This window comes from Dasypus novemcinctus, chromosome 2 (assembly GCF_030445035.2).
Source record: "Dasypus novemcinctus isolate mDasNov1 chromosome 2, mDasNov1.1.hap2, whole genome shotgun sequence".
Classification (NCBI taxonomy): domain Eukaryota; kingdom Metazoa; phylum Chordata; class Mammalia; order Cingulata; family Dasypodidae; genus Dasypus; species Dasypus novemcinctus.
This window is the reverse complement of record NC_080674.1, coordinates 180,499,220-180,521,633: the sequence shown is the minus strand read 5'-3', so window position 1 is coordinate 180,521,633 and position 22,414 is coordinate 180,499,220. Positions and strand designations below refer to the sequence as shown.

Sequence of the window (22,414 nt, the reverse complement as noted above, 5' to 3'; positions counted from 1 at the left end):
AGCAGATCTGAAAACACTTTATAAACCTCAGCAGGGCTAGGCAGAGCGAGGGGGGCGCTGCGGTCATTCTCATTTGTAGGATAAAGTTTTAATGAACCAAATATGTTTGATGAGTCCGCACAGGAGCATATTCCCCTAGGAACAGGAAAACCCAATTTTGTTCATAATATCTTTGGACAAGCCACAGATCAGGATTACCAACTGTAAATTTGACCTAATTGAAAGGGTAACACAAGTCCCAGATGCCACAAAGCTGAAGGAGGTGGTGCTGAGATGGAGGAGTTGCACATCCTCCACTCCAGCTGGACCCCTCCCCTCTACTGACACTTCAACAATGGAAAAGTGCCTCGAGATAGCCCGAGATGAATCCTAGAAGCAATGCAAGGCACTGGTTGTCCAACTTCTCATTTTCTCATCTGGACTTGAGCTGATGGTGAACGGGATCTGGACATAGCCCTCACCCCTGCGCCTTCCATCTGACATAGTTATTTCTCTGATGATAAACACCAAAAGGTCCAGATTCTTCTATGTCTTCTATATTCCCCAAATGCCCAGCCCCAGGAGTAGTCAATCAAATTCTTTAAAGTCAAATAGTACAAACTAAAATCTGATTCTTAAAAAAAAAAGGTCCCCAAAGATACAGTAAAATAGAAACTCAGGAGAAATATCAGAAAATCCTTCTGGAAAGAATGCCAAAATGCTGAGAAATGCAGAGATAATGGGCCATTGCTCTTCCTTCTGTGAGAAGGAGCTGGCTGAACTGGCCGGCAGTTGTATCTGACGGTAGGGAAGCTTTTCCCTGGGAGAGAGCAAGCTGGAGGTGACTGTTCAGGAGTAGCACCCAGGCAGCCAGTACATCTAGTTGGAGGGAATGGGGAGTGCAGGCGTGTATGGACCACGGAACAGTCCTGGAAGGCGGCTGCTCTAGGGCTTGGCAAGCAGAGGCACCGAGCCCCTACCCTTGAGAGAACAGCCAAAGGAAGGCACCCCTGACCAACTATCAATCATTAGAGTTGAAGGGGAGAAGGAGAAGTGCAAGAGGAGAGGAGAGGATAAAGAGCAAGGACAAAGAGAGGTGGAGGAGGCAAAGAGAGTCAGCAAGGAGAAATAGGGGGAATGGAGAGAAATGAGAGGGGCAAAGTACAGGAGAAAACAGATGAGAAGAGGAGAAGAGGGAAGAAGACAGAAGGGGGGGGGGATAAAAGGAGATGGGAGAGGGAAAGAAGAAGGCAGCTTCTGCTGGTTTGTAATGATTTATTTCCTAAGGTAGGTTGTGGGTTTGTTATGTTGGTTATGCCCACTCTATTGTCCTTTATGCTGGTTCCCATGCCTAAGCCATTTTACAGTTTTTAAAAAAGGATGGAGAAAGCGGAGAAAAATGAAGAGGAGGTGGAGGAGATGGGCATCACCTCTTCTCTGGCTTCACTGACACACACCATTTAGAAGGCTGGGGTAGTATAAATAGCGTCCATAACTTGGCCATGTAGGAGAGGCCTCCAAATGGTTCCAAACGAGACACCTGAATCAGACGGGGCCATGGTCTCCTCGGGCGGCACTAACTTGGTGTCTAGTTCCTCTTCTGCCATCACCTCAATGTTCAACAAATATTCACAGAGCTCCAGTTCTGTGCCAGGAACTGGGTGCTGGAATATAAACCAGTGCCCTGTTTTTCTTGAGAACTGTGTTTAGTTTACAGATAAGGGAGAACTGCTCTGAGCCTCAGTTTCTCCATCTGTTAAATAGGGGCTTTGTCTCAATGGTTTTCAAACTGAGCTTGCTTGGACCCCTAAGATTTTAGGGTGTGGATCAGAGTGACTGTGGGAGCACTGTATACTTCTTCTAGGGCTGCTCTACTTTATTCTGTTTTAGATATCAGGATTGGGTTGGAGCTTGGATTGGAAAGATTGTTTCACGGCTAAAAGAAGTTTGAAAATTTTTAAATTTCTAAATTGAGAGGAACAGTGACATGCCCTTCAAGGTCTAAAGTTTTAAAAGTTCCTAAGTTTGTATGATTCCTTGAAAATTCAGACTTTAAGAATGTATTCACTCATTCATTCAACAAAAATCCATTGAGCTCTATCAATAAATGGGAACAGAGGTGTACAAAAAACAAATTAATGAGCACGCTCACAGAACAGGGTGCTGCTGCACAGTGGGATGTGGAGGCTAGGAAAGGCATCCTGGAGAAGGCAGCCTTGGAGCTGAGAGTCAGCCTCAGAAAGATCTGGGGGAGGAGCAGTCCAGACTAAAGGATCCCCTATGAGGAGAATGAATCTGGCATGTCCAGGGCCAGGGAAACTGGATCAAAGAGAGCAAAGGGGGGAAATGGTAGGAGATGAGATGGGTCAGGAAAGGAGGGAGGGGCTAGACGCTGGAGGGGCTTGCAGGTTATGTAACAAATTCGAATTTGAACTCAAATGCAGTGAGACACCATTGGAGGGTGTCAAAGAGAGGCCTGATCTGTCTGGCTTTAAATTTTATAGAAATTACTCTGGCTACTGTGTGGAGGATGGACTGTAAAAGCAGAAAAACACATTGCCATCGCCCTTCTTTTGTACTTAGGTCAATAATAACAATCCCTTTCATTTATACCACACTTTACAACCCTGACTACTTCCACCACACTTTTTGAGTGGGACCAATGAGAGATGATGAAGACGTGGGTGGAAATAGTGGAAATTGTGAGAATAGGTCCATGGAGAAAACCTAGAAAATCTGTTTGAAAAATCAGAGAAAGGTTTCATGATCACTACCTATCCAACCTCCTTTTAGACTCCAAGTCTATGAGTTTTGATTTTAACTTCTCCTTTTGGTGCCTAATTCTGTCCCCAAGTGCACCATGTTTAATAATTCTAGAAGGTAAAAACAACCAGGTCCCTCTCGCTTCACGACTATTGGGGAGAAAGTGTAGATCTGGCCAAATCAAAAGAAAAAGGAAAAAAAATTTTCAGCCCCCTCCTCCTTATTGAGAAGGCTGTTGGGGGCAGTTCTCATATTGGAAAGACAAATGAAGGCTTGGACCACAAACATTAACTCTTGGGTTTCAGATGAGAATGCAGTAATGATTGCCGACAGATTTGACTGAACAAATTAATTGTGAGAATTGAATCTGACAAACCCAGAAAGTTTGATGTAAAGAGCCATGAAACCCATAGATGAGTGATCAGTAGCTATTTTTGACGTGCCTACCACAAAACAAACTCATACCTGTGCCCAGTACTTTGGAAGACAGAAAAGGCGTACATGATGCATTCTTACCCTGTAGGAAGGCACCCTCTAGATAGGGAAGCCAGAGACTAACACCAGAGTTAGGCATCTCCCTGGCTAAGTGGAGGGAGGCGTTTGTGGTCTCCACTGGAGCCCTGAGCTTGTCAGAAGTTTGGGTTCCAGTGCTATCTCTTTGACGCAGGACAAGTCATCTAACCTTTCTGGGATTGATTTCTCTTCTTTCTAACAGGGATAATGATTTCCAACCTTCCCACTGGGGATTATATGGGATTTGAAATGGGCTTGTTTCCTGGGAATGTCATCCTTGTACATCCTCTCCTATAAATTTATCCAAAGTCTATTCTCAAGGGAGAGTGGAAGAGGCCAAGACCCACTGACAAGTGCTGAATGACCTACAAGTGGGTTCCACCAGCTGAACTAATATAGACTGTGCTGACCATTTTATTTAGATGATCCCATTTAATCTTCATGGCAACTTGGCTTTATGAAGGCCAGATCATTTGTTCCAGTTCAGTGGTCAGGAAGCCTATGCACTTAACCCCTCATGTAGTCTAAACACATGAGAGAAGAAAACTGGAAATTCATGGCAGAGGAAGACCAAAGTATGTGACATACACAGATAGTATTAGAGGATCCTGTGTCTACTGAATGGACACTGATTCCACGAGGACACCCCATATGGACCAAAGGCATGACTGGGACATAAACACTCTGCTCATATTCAGTAAATCAACAGTCAAGGGAGGAGAAAATAAAGGCTGGCAAAGATCAACAATACCTCCCAGCTGCTGCTATACAACAGACGGCTGTGACAACCTCTGGGAAGAAATTCTGGACTCTGGCCAAGATATTAATTAAACCCTAACCACCAAGGTCCAGGGAACTCCCTATCAATTAATGGCCAGTGCAGAGCCTCTGAGACCTGAGAGCCTTCAGAGGGTTATTCCTTTTAGCCAGGCATGCTCCCTAGGACATGTCTGTGCAAAGGTGACGGTGGGCATTGGTGCAGAATAGGTGGAACATAAATACGAAATTTTTCAAAAGTGAAAATTCTTATATTTGCTAAGCTTCCTAGGGTACAAGAGTTTCTGCATTAATGTGCTATTCCAATTGTCATTCAACTTTTCATTCTTTACCTACACCAAATGTGGTATAAAATCAGTAAATGTATGAAATCTCTGTGATCTTAAATAAATTCTTTTGTGAGATTGAGATATAACGGATCATTTTGTTGGCAATAGTGAAAGAATCATCAAAAACTAATCACATACAATGATGGAGAGGTTCCAGTGAAGAGGCCTTCTCAATGTAGTAATGGTAGTGTTGCACATTAGTAGAACTTTCTGGAAGGGGAAGTGGTAATATTAACAAAATGTAAAAGTATAGTTACTTTGACTCATTAATTCCTCTTCTAGGCATTTATTCAAGGAGATAATTAGATAAGTGCTCCAATGTTCATTTATTAAAAATGTTATTTAGAGCATTATTAATAATAGCAAATATTTAGAAACAACCTAAATATCCATAAAAGGGTACTAGTTAAATAGATCATAGTACATCAAGACAACAGAGTCCTATTAACCCACTTAAAAGGAAGGCATGAAGGATGGCATGAATCAATAGTAAATAACACAACACTTTCTCCATGCTGTAGTGAATAAAGGCTTTCTGCAAACCTGTATGTGCACGTGTGTGCACAGCCAGGCATTGGACTGACCCCCACCAAGTTGTTGGTGCACAGTGGCTCTTTCTAGGTGGTGGGGTTTCACATGATTTTTTTCCTCCTTTTTTTTTTAACCTATATTCTTTGACTTTGTACAATGAACATGTAATATCTTTTTAATAGAAAGCCAATGTTTTTTAAAGATCAAAAGAAAACATCTAAAGGGTACATAAATATCCTTGAAACAAAGCAGGGCTAAGACTGGAATAATGGCAGAATTTTCAGAAGGAAAAAGGTAGAGGGACTTTGAAACCTGCTTGACAGTTTCGCAAAAAAGCCCTGGAGAAGGCAGGGATGCCCAGTGGTTAAGAGCCTGTGCTCCTGGGATAGTCCTTGGGTTCAAACGTGGTCTTTATCACTTACTAGATGAGCAACTTGGGGCAAATTACTTAACCTTTAGTGCCTCTGTTTCCTCAATTATGAAGCAGGGGACTGATAGCACCTGTCTCTAAGGTTGTTGTGAGGATTAAGCGAGATAGTAAATGAAAAACATCTATTTCAATGCCTGGCACATAATCAATGTTCACTAAACACCAGCTCTTAGGAAAACCAGCTTCAGACAATTGTGGCCGATGTGAGTGAACTTTCCCAGAACTAATCCCTGCTGAGCAGTTAAGGAGTGGGAGAAGGTAGAGGATGATCAGGCAAAGAAATCCACAACAATAGACACATACTGTAAATATCCAGGCTTGGCAGTAAAGGATAAGGTATGGGCAGTGTGATTTTAGGCATGTGACTTAACCTCACAAGTCTCAATTATTCACTCTGCAAAATGAGATCATACACAGAGGGTCATTTTGGAGGATTAAATGCCCAGTGCTGATGCAGTGTTGCTAATTGTAAGTTTCCAATACATATTTGCCATTATTAATACAAGTAATTTTTTCTATGAGATCAGAGGGTGAGCTCCCTGTCACTACAGGTGTCCAAGCAGGTGGACTGGCTACTTGAGATGGATGCAGAGAGGGTACTCAGTCATGGAATGCGGGGATGGACTACCGGATCCTTCAAGACCTGAAAATCCTAAGCAGAGTCACTGGAAGATAAAACTGATTTTAGAAAGAAAGTTGCTTGGGATTCTTGTGCAGGATGATGAGGTCATGCAGCACCGCAGGGCCATCTCCCTAGTTCTGCACTGATGCCAGCCCTGCTTTTCAGAGAGGTGAAATAAGTAAGAGCTGCTTCCCCCTAACTCTGCTTGTTCTCTGTCCTAAGGGTGGCTCTACCTGCTCTGGAAAAACCGCAGATGGTGGTTCTTCCACCATTTAGGCTTATGAGGTCTCATGAGCAGACGCTGAAAGCTATGGTCTGTAAGCTTGAATTGAAATTCAAAATTCTTGTGGGGACGTGCTGGTGGCAGGAGTGAGGTATTTATGAAATAGCACACAGTTTAGTGTGGACTTAGTAAGGGGTCCGTGGTTTTCAACTGACAGCAAAGGGGTCTGTAGAACAAAAATGTTAAGAATCCCTGCTAAGAATCCCTGCTAAGTTAAGAATCCCAGAAATAGGCACACCTGCATGATCACAACAAGGACATCTGGTAGCAAGTGATGACAGCCATAAAGCAAACACATACTCCACATCGAGGTGTTAAAAACGGGGTGATGTTAATATATGGGAATCCTATATTTTATGCATGATTGTTCTGTAAACCCACAACTTCCCTAATAATTTTTTTAAAAAAGCAAACACATACTGATTGTTTACCGGGTGCTAGGCATTGTGCTGAGAGCTTTGTAGACATTGACTCATTGATTTCTCCTATCAGACCATGAATCAGGTGCTGAGTCTCGGCCCCATTTTACACTCGAAAACAAAAAACAAACTGAGGTTCAGAGAGGCTAAATATTGCCTAAGGTCCTTCAGCCAGTAAGGGATGGGGGTTTGAGCCCAGATGAAAGGACATGCAGAGGGTGAGGAGTCGTGGCAGGTAGTGGCAGATAACAAGTTGACAACTCGTTAGCATTTTAAATGACTCATATTCTCTTTCAGGACCTGCCTCTCACTCTCGAGGCCCACTGTGCCAGATGGGGCCTCTCAAGGTGGCCAGGAGCAGGGAAAGATAAAGTCCACGTGGGCACTCTCTAGGAATTCCTGGGGAAAGCAGAAAGCTGAGAGACAAGGGAGAGGCTGCACCCACGAAGCAGGTACCCCAAGCGGTAGAGGCAGAGAATCTTATTAATGGTTGTTTCTTGAGCAAAGCATCCTTGCTTAGAGAAGCCAGAGGGTTCACCTGTATGATAAGTCTGGGTGCCATGGAGAGAATACTCTCTCCAAGATATGCAAATGCTTGTAAACTCTGTCATCACTTTTACTGTCTTCTAAAATTTCTTGACCCCCTCAGGCAGGCTTGGGCCTCATCCTAGTGCCGTGGGATCCCTCTGACTTGCAGCAGACAGATTTGTTTTGCCATGGGAAAGCCAGGAGACAACCCCTTGCATCTCTGCAAGGGTCTTCAAACCCCTGTTCTCAAATCATTGAGTTCATCTGCCCTCCACATGGGGCAATTCCCAAGGGGACAAAGTCGTAGCTTCATGGTTAAAAACATGGACTTTGGAATTGCAGGCATCTGGGAGCTGGTGCACCTCAGCCCCTCCACTCAGTGGTGATTTACCATCCCCAGCCTCAATTTCCTCATCAGTCCAATAGGGATAATGACACCCCATGGGACACTACTCGAAAAACCCAGTGTAGCTGAAATGAAGGTTAAGAGTTATATAGATGCCTTTATATTATTGGAGAAAAAAAAAGCAAATGGTTACTCTCTGAAATTGCTGAAACTGTCTGGATTTAGCATGGACCTGGTCATGCTAAACAGGTCCCATCCCTGTTTATGGTTTTGTAAAACTCAGCCTCCCCCTGTGTATAACACTCCACCCTCTTGTCTGGTATCCATGGCCTACCTTGTGACTGGCTCTACTCTCCACTTTCCTATCCCAGAATCTTGGAACTCACCCTGGTCTGGTACCCACCCTGCCACGTTCAATCCCTTAATATTTATTAATGAAGGACCCTGTGTCCAGCTCTGTCCCCAGTTATCCATTAGCATCCCAGTGGTATAAAATATTAGAATTTCTGCAAATGGGGAGGCTGATTTGAGTTTGTACAGCTCCGGTCTCCTACCAGTGAAAAAACTCTTTTCCTTCCTAGTCTAATTTGGTGCATCTGTCTCACCTGTCCCACCAAGCAAATGAATGCAGATGAGGACCACCCCAGCCCCTCTGCAATGGGTTTGTTGTGAGGCTTAAGTGAGATAATGCAGTGTTCAAAATGTAGTAGAGTACAGAGGTGCCAGACCATTTAGGTTCAGATCTCTACTGTGTCCCCTCCTGTGTGTCCTTGGACAAGTTACTCAACGTTTCTGGGCCTCAGATTATCTAGCGGTAAAACAGGGATAATGGCAGTATCTACCTCAGCAGTTTGTTTAGTGAGGAATGCGCGATTACAGCTTGGCAAGCGTTTAGAACAGCACCCAATGCATTAGTGAGTACTCAAAAAAATGTGAGTTATTATGATTAATGCAGGTAAAGCCCTCAGCATGATAAAAATGTGTTCGATAAACGGTAGCTGTTATTATCATGAGTACATTTTTCCCAGAGAATTTCATGCACATTTATCTCCTGAAAAAGCAATTTGAAAATGAAGGCGTTAGGGAAAAATCTTGTCCTCCAGGGAATGTTACCATCAAGGCAGAGGGAATCCACGGGTCATTACCCCTCGGAGTTACTCTAAGATCCCCAACGCCTTAAGCTCTTGTTGGCTTCCAAAGGGTCTCCCGTTCACGCAGCCATCCAGGTCAGTGAGCCTGCACAAGGGCAGGGGATATACTCGCGACGACGAGACAGCCTCTGCCCTCCTGGGGCTTACGGGGTCGTGGGGGAGGTATATTAAATAAGTGTGTGTGAGATGATTATCGCCTTACAGCTGCAATCCGTGCCACGAAGGATGTGATGGGAACATGTAATAGGATATGGTATGTGCAAGGTGGGGGGCAGGCATTGGAACTGCTCCCTGAGGAAGCAAGAGTTGGGCCAGGCCTTGACGGATGACCAAGACTTGACTGGGTGAAGTCTGGGAATGGAATGGAGGGAAAGGTCCAGGCAGACAAGCATTTTGGCCCAAGGCCCTGTGGCCAGCAGGTGCCTGACACGCCAGGGGAACAGAAAGAAGGGCAGTGTGGCTGGCTTAGTCCTAGAATGAAACCTTACCCTCAGCCCCAGGGCTGGAACTTGCAGAGAAACTGAGGTCTACGGGCACTGCATTCTGAGTGGCGACTGTTGTCTCTTTCTTTCAGACACTCCTTGCCTGCTTGCAAAGACCGCCTGGTGGCTCCGGCCCCAAGCCTCAAGGCCAGCTGAACTCTGTGCTCAGCTTAACCCCCCAGAGACCGCAGACATGGTGCCCGTCACCCTCAGGTGAACTCCAGCCAAGAGACACGACCACAGGGATTCTGCCCACCGCATGCCCTCTGCTGCCTCAGCCCTGTCCTGGCCCCACTCCGCTGGACACTGGGAGGCTATTTAGGAAGATAAGTTTTCCTGATTGAAGCAGAGGAAAGCAGCATGAAAGAAAACAGTGGACCCCAAGGAGGAATTTGTGTTTGACAAAAATGGACACATTCTCCTAGGAGCATCATGTATCATCAAAGGAGCAAAGCCCCGGGTCATTTGTTTCTCTCCTATTTACATGCTAGGCAAAGAAGATGTGTTTGAGCTTTCTACAGTTGCTGTACCCTGGAAATTGATGCCCGGGAAAGGAAGCCGTATGTTCTGGACGTAGCACGTTTCTTTTGGAATTCACGCATTGTGGGTCTGTCACTTTCCCCTAAATGGTACTTTTGTTGTGTTTTTTTGTTCAAGACAGCAAGCTTCTTGGTGGACCAGAACTGCCCGTCTGTCTCCCTTGATAAACAATCCACCAGCGCTTTCATTTAATAATTAGCCTAACTCATTGTTTATCTAAGTAGCAGCTATCACTGCAATGAAATAATATTTTAACTGCAGGCGCAGCATTAGGAATAACTCCTAAGTAGACTCTACAGTCTGGGAATGGCCGACAGAGCTTCCTATCCTAAGAGGAGAGGACCACTCCATCCTGGCTGGCAGCTTTCCGCATCTGAGATGCCGTCATTAGAAGCTGTTCTCAAGACCTAAGGGAATGTGCCGGGAAGAAGTGTCTGGTCGCAGCCCTTTCAACTGAGGCTCAATGGCCCAGCAAAATATGAAAGTGCGGCCTGTGCTCTTAAAGCGGAACAGCCTGGAGTCAGTGGAGTTGATGAAACAACCCCACCACCGCAGGAGCAAATCCCAGCAGGTGCGTTTCAAGGAAGATGGGACCTGTAAGAACCCATCCGGCCTAGCTGAAGTTGACATCGAAACCTCTGAAGACTCGGATGGGATGGGGAAGACGCAAGTATCCAGGCCCCATCGCCTCCCCACCTACTCTCTCTCCTTCCCCAGGTCCCAGAAGGCAGGGGGCTTTCGGAACATCGCGATCCAGACGTCCCCCAGTCTCAGGAAGCATTTCCCAGTTTTTAAGAAGAAGAAACTCATGGCCAGCAAGTCCCTCGTGGAAATGCCAACAGCCTCCCAAAGTGCCATCCAGGTCAACGGCAACCTTTTGGAACGGGACATAGTGTCTTCTGACCTTGCCTACTTAAGGCTGGCTCAGCACCTTGAGGATGGTCCTCGAAGGGTTAAGGTGTCCCACCCTTTTCTGCCTAGGGTGTCCAAGGCGCAAAGCAATGGGCCTGTTAGCCTATGCTTGGAAGCAGCGACCTGGGGGGCCTCCGAGAAAGCAACAGCTGCCATTCAGGTCCCAGATGATACTTATCACAGTCCTTCCTGGGAAGCTAGAGAGCCCGTGTTCAGCCCAAACAGGTCTGCTGAGATAAGCAACTCCATATACCCTTTGGTTGAAATGTGTCCAGGTGATGGGAGAAGCATGCTACCATCAGATTCAGAAAGATCCCCCTCCTGCTTAAATCCCACCAGCGGTGCCAGCCACTTGCCTGGCACAGGGAGACTCAACCCCGAATTGCTTTTGCCCAAAGATGACTCTGATGACAAAGATCTTGGCCCATTGTTATCTCGGTCAAAGGAAACATGGGCTCCCTCACCTCCAAGGACTCACAGCTCCCCCTCGCCAGGCGTCCACCGCCAGCCAGCCCATCTAGAAAGAGGGCCAGACTGTCTTCCATCGAGTCATTGTCTCCAGGATCTGGCATCACTACCAAATAGAAATGCATCAAAACCCACCTCCATGTGTCAGGAGGAGACGGCTAAGAATCGCACCTCGTCAGACACCCCGGAATTTCAAAATTGTTTAGGAAGTGATCACATCCCATCCTCTCTTCCCAGGAGTGAACCAGAACTTCAGAACAAGAGAGAGACTGGTGGCATAAGTCAAATTCACCTGGCCCGGGGTGAGCTCTGTGACCTCCAAGGCAGACTGCAATCTGTGGAGGAATCTCTGCACTCAAACCAAGAGAAGATTAAAGTCCTTTTGAATGTCATTCAAGACTTGGAAAAAGCTAGAGCACTTACAGAAGGGTAAGGGGGTTTATATATATATATATATAACTACCTGGTTAAGTCATTTGTTAGAAAAGGGGCAGAGGGAACATTGGTTTCCATTAGTAAAATGCCTCCCAAATATTTGAGATGTTGCTCTTTCCCCAAAATCATAACCAAATGGCCTCTTTTGACTTTGACTGGGTTTTATTTAATTCTAGGCTTTCATGGGCTTGCATAGATTTCCACTGATAATCATTTTTGTTTCTAGGTGTCCAAAAGACCAGGGAGATTGGGACAATTAAGCATCAGGATCTAAAATGATTTTTATAAAGATAGGGGTCCAGTTGATAAGTGAAGGGGGAAATGACAGCAGCCAGAGTATTTCCTTCATCCCATCCTCTCAGCAAGGTACTGGATTTGCACTGAATTTCAGTTATCCATGTGTTTATCACAAAGGTCATGAGGTGAGCCACTAAACTTAACCATTGACCTTCCCCTCTGCTGCCCACTTTGATGACTTGGGCCAATCCATCAGTGACCAACTAGGTGGTTGCTAAAATGAGATAAAAATTCTGCAAAGAGAAAAAGAGTCACAAAATACTCTCCTGGGTGACTCAGCACCAACTTGGAGAGGGGAAGGCCTTGAGTCATTTAGGTGGGAAATGCTATTTCATCCCTCCAAAAAGTGCTCTCTTACAACTGAGAATTAGGAATGGCTTAAAGCTGTTCAAAAAACAAGAGGGAAGAAGGAATAAACTGGTATTTCTTGTTGCCTTGCCTTCTTTTTTTTTAGGAAGTACTGGGGATTAAACACAGGACTTCATACATGGGAGGCAGGAGCTCAACCACTGAGCTACATCTGCTCCCTTCTATGCTGCCTTTTAAGAGAGAAGCACTGAGTTGCAAGAGAAATACAATACAGCTCAGGAGCTTCAATATCCCCCTCTACTCACTTGCAAAAGTCTTCGGTTTCCTCCTCTGCCACGTGGGGGATAAGAATAACTGACCCACGTCACAGGGTTGTTGTCAGCATGAAAAATAACACAGATTTTAAAGTGTTTAAAACACTTACAAAACACTGTAGAAATGCAAGGTGCTATGACCATGACTTTCTGGATTCTTTATTTTGCAATATTTTGTCATGGCCATGCAACAACCCAAGCCGTGGTCCTGACATGAAGGGCAAATGGAAGATGAAAAAAAAAAAAAAGCACAAGTTGGGGGAAAGTGTATAATACATGTGTTTCATGCCCATAGATTTATCCAGCAAATGTTCTGTCTTTCAGGCGCAACTTTTATCGAACTGGCCAAGATCTCAACAACTGCAGCACCTGCCAGAACACGGCGTGCATCATCTACAGGTACCCGTTCACACCTGTGGCCTGCTGTCCAGAGCCTGGAAGGGGCGGGGTCCACAGAACGCTCCCCTAAACTCTCAGACAGGAGGCCTTTGAATACCTGAGACTTAAAAAGCAAGGTGTTCAACTGGGAGACGTTAGCATCTGGTTCCAGTGCAGGGATTGCTCTGTGTATTCAGCAAATCATCTAGATGTAATCATCCCTGCAGTGACTGAACACTAAGTACAGGTGCGAGACAAAGATCTGCATGTGCCTGTGCATCTCATCTCATAATTCTAGGTGTGGGGGTAGGGTGTAAGGATCCTCGTGGGAATTAAGCCATTTAGGGCTCAGTTCACACAAAGCATTTTCTGAGAGCAGAAGGGGGCAGAGTCAGGACTCAAATCCAAATCTGTCTGACCCCAAGCCCTGGGATCTTAATGGTTCCACCACAATATCTCTTGTTCTACAGCAGCTATCATTAACTAAGCACTTACTATGTGTCAAGATTACTGTGCCAGGCACTTTGTGTTCACTTCTAAGTACATGTTTACTTCCAGCATGGGTTAGGTTGCTGTAAAAAAAAAAATTTAGATGTCTATAAATGATGAAGGGGAAACATCATATAATGGTAAGACCACTAATTGGAGTCAAAAGACCTGTGTTTCAATCCCCAAGAGTGCCTTCTGCTAACTATCCGAGCTTAAGCTACTTCCCTAACTTGTCTGGGACTCAGTTTCCTTATCTGAAAAGTGGGAAAAATTATCCCTCCACATAGCTGCCATGGGGAACGAATGAGATAATAGAGGGGAATGCATTTGAAACTGCAAACCTCTATACAGTTCCACGGGCTTATTACTGTTCTTACTAGGAAAAGCAATGCTTCCGTAGCTGGAAGCCCACTTTTGGTGGCACAGTGGAAATCAAAAGCATTCATTTCAGCTGATGGCATCTAATTTTGTGTAACAAAAGTGCATGGTTTTTGCTTCCTCCATTTCTTTTCTCTCTCAATGGGAGGAGCAGCTCAGGGCCTGAGCAAACCGGAGCCCAGTTGAGTGTCTGTGTCTTCTTTGTAAAGGTTCCTCATTCTCTTCAGCAGATTCTCAAGACTTCCTTCTAACAAGGGATTGTGTGCCCGGAAGTCGGGAGATGCTCCCAGCTAGCTGCACTTTTAGACATGTTCTCACTTGAACCTGTCAGCTCCTCACATCCCAGACCGCACATTTTCACCAAATAGCAGAAGCTTCTGGGCAGTTCACAAAAAATGCTCTTCACCTCAGGGTAAACTAACCCCTCAAGGGGTTCTTCATGAAGGCTTGTGGCATTTTGAAAGTATAAGCAGGTAGTCTCTTCAACTGCTACCTTTTGTTTCTTCCTTTATTTATATCTTTATTTTGATCAAATTTTCTACTTTAAATGTCTAAACAGCTAGGAAGGACAAAAACAAAACAAAAACAACTAATGGTTATAAATAAGATAAATCACTTTTAAATAACTATATTTAATTTGGGGGGCAGCCTCTCTTTTCATCAGTGACAAGATGATCTATTTTCTATTACCTTCAAATGATTTTTTATTTGGCTTATGTAAGCAAAAAAGCACAAGTGGTTACTACCTAGTCTACTCTGAGTTTCGTGGCCGGACCTTGGGCAAGTTATTTCTGACCTCTGAGTTTCCTCATTTGAAAAAATGAGGGTCTTTAATTAGATAGTTCCTGAGTCTCTTTAAATTCTGACATTCTGATGCTCTAATTAAAGCAGGCAATATTTGCCTAAACTATGACCTTCCTATAAAACTAAGAATTTTTGCATTCTTCTAGTATGTACTTCAAATATCCCTAGCAAACAACTCTAGGTTTGACTTTTAAATTAAGTTAGAGCCCTGGGTAGGCGAGCACACCTTCATGCACACATCCCTTTCCAGTTTTCCAAACGGGGCAGCAATTGTATGCACACATCGCTCATTACCATTCAAAGCCAGACTGTTCGCCCAGACAGTATCTATAGCCTTGTATCAAAGCCATTGTGGAGGAATGGACAATTAATTTGATGAAAGCACAGAGATCAGAAGAACATTCCTGTCACAGTAACAGTGGGGAGATGAGAGTTGCCTTTTTTTTTTTTCAAACATTTCAAATGCCTTCAAACTCCATGTTGTGTCCTAGAATGTCAAATCTTACAAGCTAATGAGTAAGTGGTGTGAAATACTCATTCCCAAGCCTTGTGAAGCAGCAGTCTCTCTCCCTGATGATGGGTGGATGTAATGCATGTCACTGTACATAAATAAGGTACATAGGCGCATGCAGGACTGCCTGTTGGGTCCCCTGCTAAGTTAGCAAGACCTAGGTTTTCTAAGTGGTGTTGGCCCCCTCAGCTGAAGGCTATGGCTATGGCGCCTGCTCCCATTAGGACACATGAGGTCATTTAGTTTTATCCAAATTATACTCTCAGCTCAGAGAGGAACTTATGCCCCCAAGTCTCCTTGGCTTTCCTCTTCCCATAGATCATTTTGGTATACCCCATCTCACCAAAGCACGGCATCGACACGCATGCCTAAAGATTCCATGCATGGCTCTTTGGGACCTTCCAGGGAATTACTGACACCAGGACGAAAGGACTCCTTTGAGTTTTGACTGCCATGAGCTCCAGGAAAAAGGGGTGGCCCAGCATGGCCTCGATGCCTCAGGCTGGCTCCAGGCTGTTGACTCCCCGGTCACTCTCCTTACCTTCCTTAGCATTGATCCTAAGACAAACTATCCAAAGGGTTGGCTGAATGTCCCCCATGGTACTCAAGTTTCAATAACATTGAATTACCTACTGAGAAAGTTGTTCTCCTTTAAAATTGATTTCAATTCTTCTGATGACCTACAGGAGAAATTCTGAGTTTGATGCAAGTCTCCAAAACTTTTGTAGCTTGCTTATCACACTTCTTTGCCAAGAGACAGTGGGTTTCAGGTTATAGCCCTGGGCAACCAACAGTTTCTCACTAGAATGCAATTGTTTTTTTAATTTTTGATTGATGCTTATAACACTAATCCCCTGAAATACTTCTTATAAGTGATTCAGATCTCCATTTACAAAAGTGATTAATATCTGTTTACTATAATTTTTTTTAGCTTAAAAAGGGAATTTATTTTGAGGAAAAATTAAAAATAATTACACAGATGGTGTGGGGGATATCACAAAATCTGTGAAAGCAGTGAGGGAATGTTTGAGGTTTGGGAGACGGTGCCCTACTGAATCAGCTCCCTCTCCTCTTCTCACAGGCCTGAGGTCTCTCCACACTTCCTCCCTCCCTCACCCTACTCTCTTCTCCTCCAGCCACATCCCCCTGCTCTTCGCATCATGTTCAGGTTCACTCTAAAAAGAATCGGCAGAGCCTCTCTGGAGGGCTTCAACTACATGGATCAGGCATTTCTTGTCTGCCTGTTGGTTCCTGGAAATATCTGCTTGGTTCAAGTTGCAAAATGCTTCAGATGTTTTAAGGGAAAAGAATCGGAGCTCTTGCCCAGAAAAGGTTTTCCTTTACAATCCAAACAGGTTGCTTAGGAAATGGAAATAAAGAGCAAGCTGTGAACTTACCATTTTTCAATGGACAAAGGGAGAGGTGAGCCATGGAAGACTGGCAAGGAGCAGGGAAGAGGGAGCAAGAGAAGGGCTGCTCTTTGTCCAGGGTCTTCCTGGGTGGGCTGCCTCCTTTTCTCCACTTAGCTCTTCCCGTGGCGTCAATGGCCCTCAGGACTTTAAGTATATTTCAGTGGCACAACCTTTCCCTACCTCTTTCCTGAGTGCCACACATACATTTTCAACTGACAAGACATTTCCACCTTCGTATCGCAAAGGCATCTTACACTCGCCATATCCCAAAACACATTTGTGTTTCCCTGTGTCTGTCTGTCCAGTTGAACCTTACATTAACTAATTATATTTTCAAAGACCCTTTTTCCATGTAGGTCACCTTCTCAGGACTGAGGGTTACCCATATCTTTTGTGGGGAGGAGGCACAATTCAAGCCATAACAGGCAGAGAAACATAGGGTCTTGGTTACTCCATGTTCTTATTAGGGTGGGAAGGCTTCTGTGTAGCAGGCCCGCCATTCATCCTCTCAAACCACATCAAAAAACAACTGAATAGACTACATGGGTCGTCAGGGTTCCAGTACCTGGAACGCGGCAGGCTCTCAATGAGATGAAGCCTAATCAGATCTTCCGCTGATGACCCAGAAGGCCTGCTGCAACATCACAGGATGCTGAGGTCCTCTTCCATCATGGCCTTCCCTCATTATTGCCCTGTACTTCTGCACTGACTGTGGTGGGAAGGCAAAGCTTGGTTTGTGAAGAACCACCAACTCCCTTCAAGGCTAAAAGGGCTCTCATCTTGAGTGCCTGCACTTCCCCTAATGATCTCTTTGGGAGAGGGAATTAAAGCATTAGAGCGGCTGGTTGCCTTGGTAAAAATACCAATACCAGTGTGGCAGGCAGAAGAATAAACCTCCCCCTCCACTCCATCAAGATGCCCATGTTCTAATCCCCAACGCTGTGATGATAATACCTTAGATGGCAAAAGGGATTCCGCAGATGTGGTTGGGTTAAGGATCTTGAGATGGCTGAGATGGGGCAAGTATCCTGGCCCATTCAGGTGGGGCATGGGCATTCAAAAGGGTCTGCATAAGGGAAAAAGGGAGGCAGGGGAGTCAGAGTCAGAGAAGGAGACACACTAATGGAAACAGAGGTTGGAGGGATGTGGCCACCAGCCAAGGAATGGGAGCAGCTTCTAGAAGATGGAAAAGTCAAGGAACTGATTCTGCCTTAGAGCCTCTGGAAAGAAGGCATCTCTGCTGACACTTGGATTTACTGTTCTGGAGGACTCCTGATTATAAATGTGTACTGTTTTAAGCCACTAAGTTTGTGGTGATTTGTCACAGCAGCAATAGAAAACTGGTGTGCCCATATTAAACCCTTATAAGTCATAAATTACTCGCATCTAATTGGAGGTCAGTTTTTTCACTTGAATGATTTTTACAACCATCACTGCTAGCTGAGCTCACGGCTCTGTTAGGTTGAAACTTAGGGGAAAGAAATAAGAAGAGAGCTACCATTTATGAGTGTCTAGTGTTTATTGATCCTGATAAGTACCTTATCTTTTCATATTTAATCTTCAACTATACTAGAGAGGTCAAAGTATCCTGATACTGCAGATGAGACAACTGAGGCTCAGGCAATTATTCGGTATTCTGGAACTTAGTAAATGGCAATGGGAAGATTGGAACTCAGTTCTGTCTGCCTACAAGCCAGATTCCACAGCCTTCTGCCTTCAGAGGCCAGACCCATTGGATGAGTGTTAGGGTTCAGCAATTTATCAGCATTTTATCGCTGAGTTCTATTAGGCCAAGGGCATGATGTGTTAAAGATGCAGACCTTAAACAGTGTTCCGAAAGTATGATCATGGACCACCTGCATCAGAACCTACTGGGCTTCACCTTCCAAATCTGCCAGATCAGACAGGGTGGAGTGAAGGATGGGCATCTGCAGGTACAGCAACTCCCCAAGAAGTCTGATGCCCAACAAAGTTTGAGAAACATTGAATTAGATTCAATCAGCATCTTGAAAGGAAGAGAAGGCAGACAATTTAGCAGAAGCCTGTGGAAGAGCCAGGCTCCATGTCCTTTAATAGAAAATCTTTGTTTATAAAACAGCCCAGAAACTAACTTTTGTTTTAAATGCATCATTGGAAAGATGACTTACTTTCTCCTTGGCTTTGATCATGTAGATAGTCATATACAGATCTAACTGAGTGTGCTGGCGACAACAAAAGCAAAGGGGGAGGGAAGGAGAAGAGGGCATTTGCTAATGAAATAAGGGTGTCTTCTGAAGCCTCTTTTTCCCAATGAGAAGAGAAAATGAGCCTCTCTCAGTCTGCTTTGGGGCCTAGGCTTGCATTCATCATTCTTACATCCTTAGTCTCTTACATCTCCCTCATCTCCCAGCTTCTTGGGCCTCATCTGAGATCAGGTAGTGAATGGCAAAGTGTGTGTACACACTTGAGGAAAAGGACATGGCCACCTTGTACTCATGAACCAAGCAATAAGCATGGAGCTAAATGATGCACACTCTATCACTGCCCTCTTAGTGCCTCAAACTCTAGACTTGAGTTGCTTTCTCAACATTATTGATTCCTCCACTATTATTAAGACGCCTTCTAAACCAGACAGAGAAGAAGTTGTGGACTTCTGGTCCTTCCCCTCATAGTTCTGATAGTCAGAATCTACAACAAGGCATTTCCCTGGAACATGGGCCAATGGCTTGCAGCTGTAAACCCCAAAGGAGAAAACAAGGGCTTCACCCTGCTGAGGAAAGGGAAGCTCTGGGGAGCTAGATGAGCCACCTAAGGCCATATAGTTGGGTGGCACTGAGAGCCTTTCCTCGGGTTTCCTTCTGTGGTTAGGATTGCCAGAGACTTAAAGTCACTGAAATGCAATATGCACTCAGTTCTAGGGGTTTGGTAACCAACTTTCCACTTAAATTATTTAGTGTTTTCCGTTGGTCTCTTATGATGCTCTCAGTGTGGAGCCAGGTGAACTGGAGAGCCTCGTCTTCCAGCCACCAGCCACTTTCTGGCCAGCAGTGAAAAATAATTACCAAAAACACATCATATCTGTTCTTTCTAGTTACCACAGAGGCAGCTGCAGCCCTTAATCAAGTTCCAATCTGGACTGAGCAACATTTGCTTCAGAGGCTGGATTGTGACCTTCATGGCCACAGCATCCAGAACCCCTTAGCTTAGATTGTCTCTCTGGAAAACAGACATAAAGTTTGGGGTACAGTGAAAATTTCTCTGAGCCCTGAAAGGTTGATATCCAAGATATTTGTCTTATTCCTGGCTTTGCTCAAGTGGCTTTATCTCTTTCTTTTTTCTCCCTGCCGTATAGCGTAAGGGAAAAGAAATAGGATTTGCAGCAACAGCAATTTATCTGCAATAAAAATGAAACTTATCTTAATGCATTAATAGCTGAAGAGACTGAAACATGCCATAAATATAAAATCAAGCAAGGTGAGTATTCCACAGGAATAACAAATGATGGCTGCTGGCACGGAGGCCACAGTTGACCACGGAATGACCCAATCTTCATTCCTCCGTCAAGTTAATATAATAACCATTACCATTTGTCGGGCCAGGCACTGTGCCAGGACCCTTGCTCACCACTGTGCTGGCATCATCTCATTTTAGACTCCCAGCAGCCCTAAAGTGGGGTATGGGTATTATTTCCATTTTATAGATGAGGAAACTGAAACTCAGAGAGGTTAAGTGACTTGTCCAAGATCCACGAGAGCCAGGGCCTGAACAAAAGTCCCACTCTCAGGAGCTCTCCTTGCCCTTCCCTTCTGTCCTCTTGGCCTTGCATAAGCAGTGAAGGTATGCATTAAAATTCTCAGAGATGAACTCCCTTTCCGAGGGCTTACCCTGTAGACCTCTTTGCACAGAACCATAAAGGCAGATTTCTTTCAAAGGTAGCTATCAACAGCTCAGGTTTCTACAGCTTGGTCCTGCTTATTTATGTATCAAGCAGAAAACCTGTGATTTTTTGAGGACTCATCAGTGAACAAATGCCCTAAGAGAAAGGGATGGAATTCCCAACTTGAAGTGGCTGCAAGTTGTGAAGCTCAAATATATGCCCTATAAATAATGAGCAAACTGGTCATTAGGAGAAAGTTTTAGGAACAATATCCTTTCCAGGTTAAGGGAAAAAAACAGTAAAACTAAACCTTCCACTTTCCCAGACTGTAATTCTTCCCCGAAGACACTTTCCAAAGTGGTGTGATTTATCCAAGTGGACAGGAATAAAACTGCCTTCCTATATCCATTGATTCTTGCAGCTAATTCTTTTAAAAAGAAAGTTGTGGAAGGTCAATAAATCTGTGGTGCACCTGGGTTCTTGGAGAGAGGTGCCACAGAAACTCTCCAAGAAGAGATGAAGAGGGGGTGGAGAGGAATTTGGAAGATGTTTCATCTTCAGGGAGGCTCCACGGATCATTCATTTCTCAATTCAGCTTGCTTGTAGTATATGGTTTATGGCTGTGGCTTGTCACCCATGTCTCTGCCCAAGAAAACAAGACCCCCTTGCTCAGAGGGAAATGCAAAGGGCCCACTGGAGACTTGAGCAGCCTACATTAGGCCCAAGATTGCTAAGCCCAGATATCATCTTGATTCAGCTGCCTCCTTCTGGGGTGTACAACTTTTCTGGGCATGCAGCCTCCCTGTCAGAATTCCCCTGCAATCTAGATAGACTATTTCTGGATGGGCTGGTGTTCTAGTCTGCTGGGCTGCTGTAAACAATATACCAGAAACGAGTTGACTTTTTATAATGGGGATGCATTTACGAGCTTACAAACAAAGTTTCGAGATGGAGAAAAATGTCCAAATCAAGGCATCATCAGGCAACGCTTTCTCCTTGAATACTGGCTGCCAGTGATCCTGTCACATGGCATGGCAAATGTCAGCATCTGCTGGTTTCTCCCTTCTGTTTTGGGTTTCGTTACTTCCAGCTTCTTGCTTCCATGGCTTTCTCTCTGTTTGAATTTCATTCTCTTATAAAATAAAGATTTCAGTAAGAGGATTGAGATCCACCCTGGGGCACACATTAACTGAAGTAACCCAATCAAAAGGTCCTACCTACAATAGGTTTACACACCCAGGAAGAAATTAGCTTTAAGAACATGCTTTTCAGGGAGTCCCTATAGCTTCAGACCATCACAGCTGGTCAGTTGGACCATAAAAGACCCCCCTTGAAGCCCAGCCCCTCATTGGATCAGTTCCACAGGGGCCAGAAAGTCATTCAGGAGCACAAAGTCACGGTTACTGCACAGCTCCCCCACACCCCACCCCATACACATTGTCCCATCCAGATCTCACACAGATAAAGACAACTGCACACATGCTTTGGGGTTAGACAGTTTGAATTCAAATCCTGGCTCTATCAATTACTAGCATTGTGCCCTTGAAAAAATATTTAACTTCTGACTTCAGTTTCCTCAATGTGAAAAAAAGATAATGTCAATCACACAGGGCTGTGAGACTTACCTGAGAGAATGAGTATACACATGTAGCATAGTATCTAGAACGTAGATTTCATTCCTTACACGATAGCCATTTGCCTTACCATATTTGCTCATTTAAATTACCTTGTATCCTAACCTAACATGGTCCAGTTACTCTCTTCTTGTTTCTTCTTCTTAGAATAAGACCCTGGAAAGAGTCAGGGCCTTAGTGAAAACATTTGATCCCTCTTTAGTGATTAAAAAAAAACACAAAGGTTTCGGAATCAGGCACCAGGTCTGGATTCTGATGGTAACTCACAGTGTGACTTCCCTTTGCCAACTTGCATCTCCTTTAAATGTGGAGAACCACCTTCATTGCCTTCTTTGGCGATAGTGAGGATAAAATGAAATCACAGGTCTGAAGTGGTGGTTTGATTGTCTGTCTCCATAAAAACTTTTATCTCCTTTTGGCTCACCCAACTTTAGCTTGCCCAGCAATGATCCTATATCCAGAATCCAGCTCTGTTGTTTGTCCACGTATTTACTTATTTATCTGTTTTTCACTGTTTGCTCCTC

The 22,414-nt window shown here is 44.5% G+C and overlaps 2 protein-coding genes across 4 annotated transcripts in view; one reads left to right on the top strand and one right to left on the bottom strand.

Moving 5' to 3' along the window:
• The window catches only part of DOCK2 (dedicator of cytokinesis 2), a 419,924-nt gene that overhangs the window by 168,880 nt on the left and 228,630 nt on the right, over positions 1–22,414 (bottom strand). The gene's annotated exons all lie outside the window — the stretch shown is intronic.
• INSYN2B (inhibitory synaptic factor family member 2B) overlaps positions 1–22,414 on the top strand; it is a 103,656-nt gene that overhangs the window by 72,950 nt on the left and 8,292 nt on the right. For 2 of the 3 annotated variants that reach the window (XM_004460204.4, XM_058282055.2), the window contains 2 exons: positions 9,246–11,502; positions 12,753–12,827. In XM_004460204.4, coding sequence (XP_004460261.2) covers positions 10,157–11,502; positions 12,753–12,827 — 1,421 coding nt within the window. In that variant the 5' untranslated portion in view covers positions 9,246–10,156. Of the gene's footprint in view, positions 1–6,943; positions 7,099–9,245; positions 11,503–12,752; positions 12,828–22,414 lie in introns of all 3 variants that reach the window. The other variant, XM_058282047.2, reaches the window with a different exon arrangement.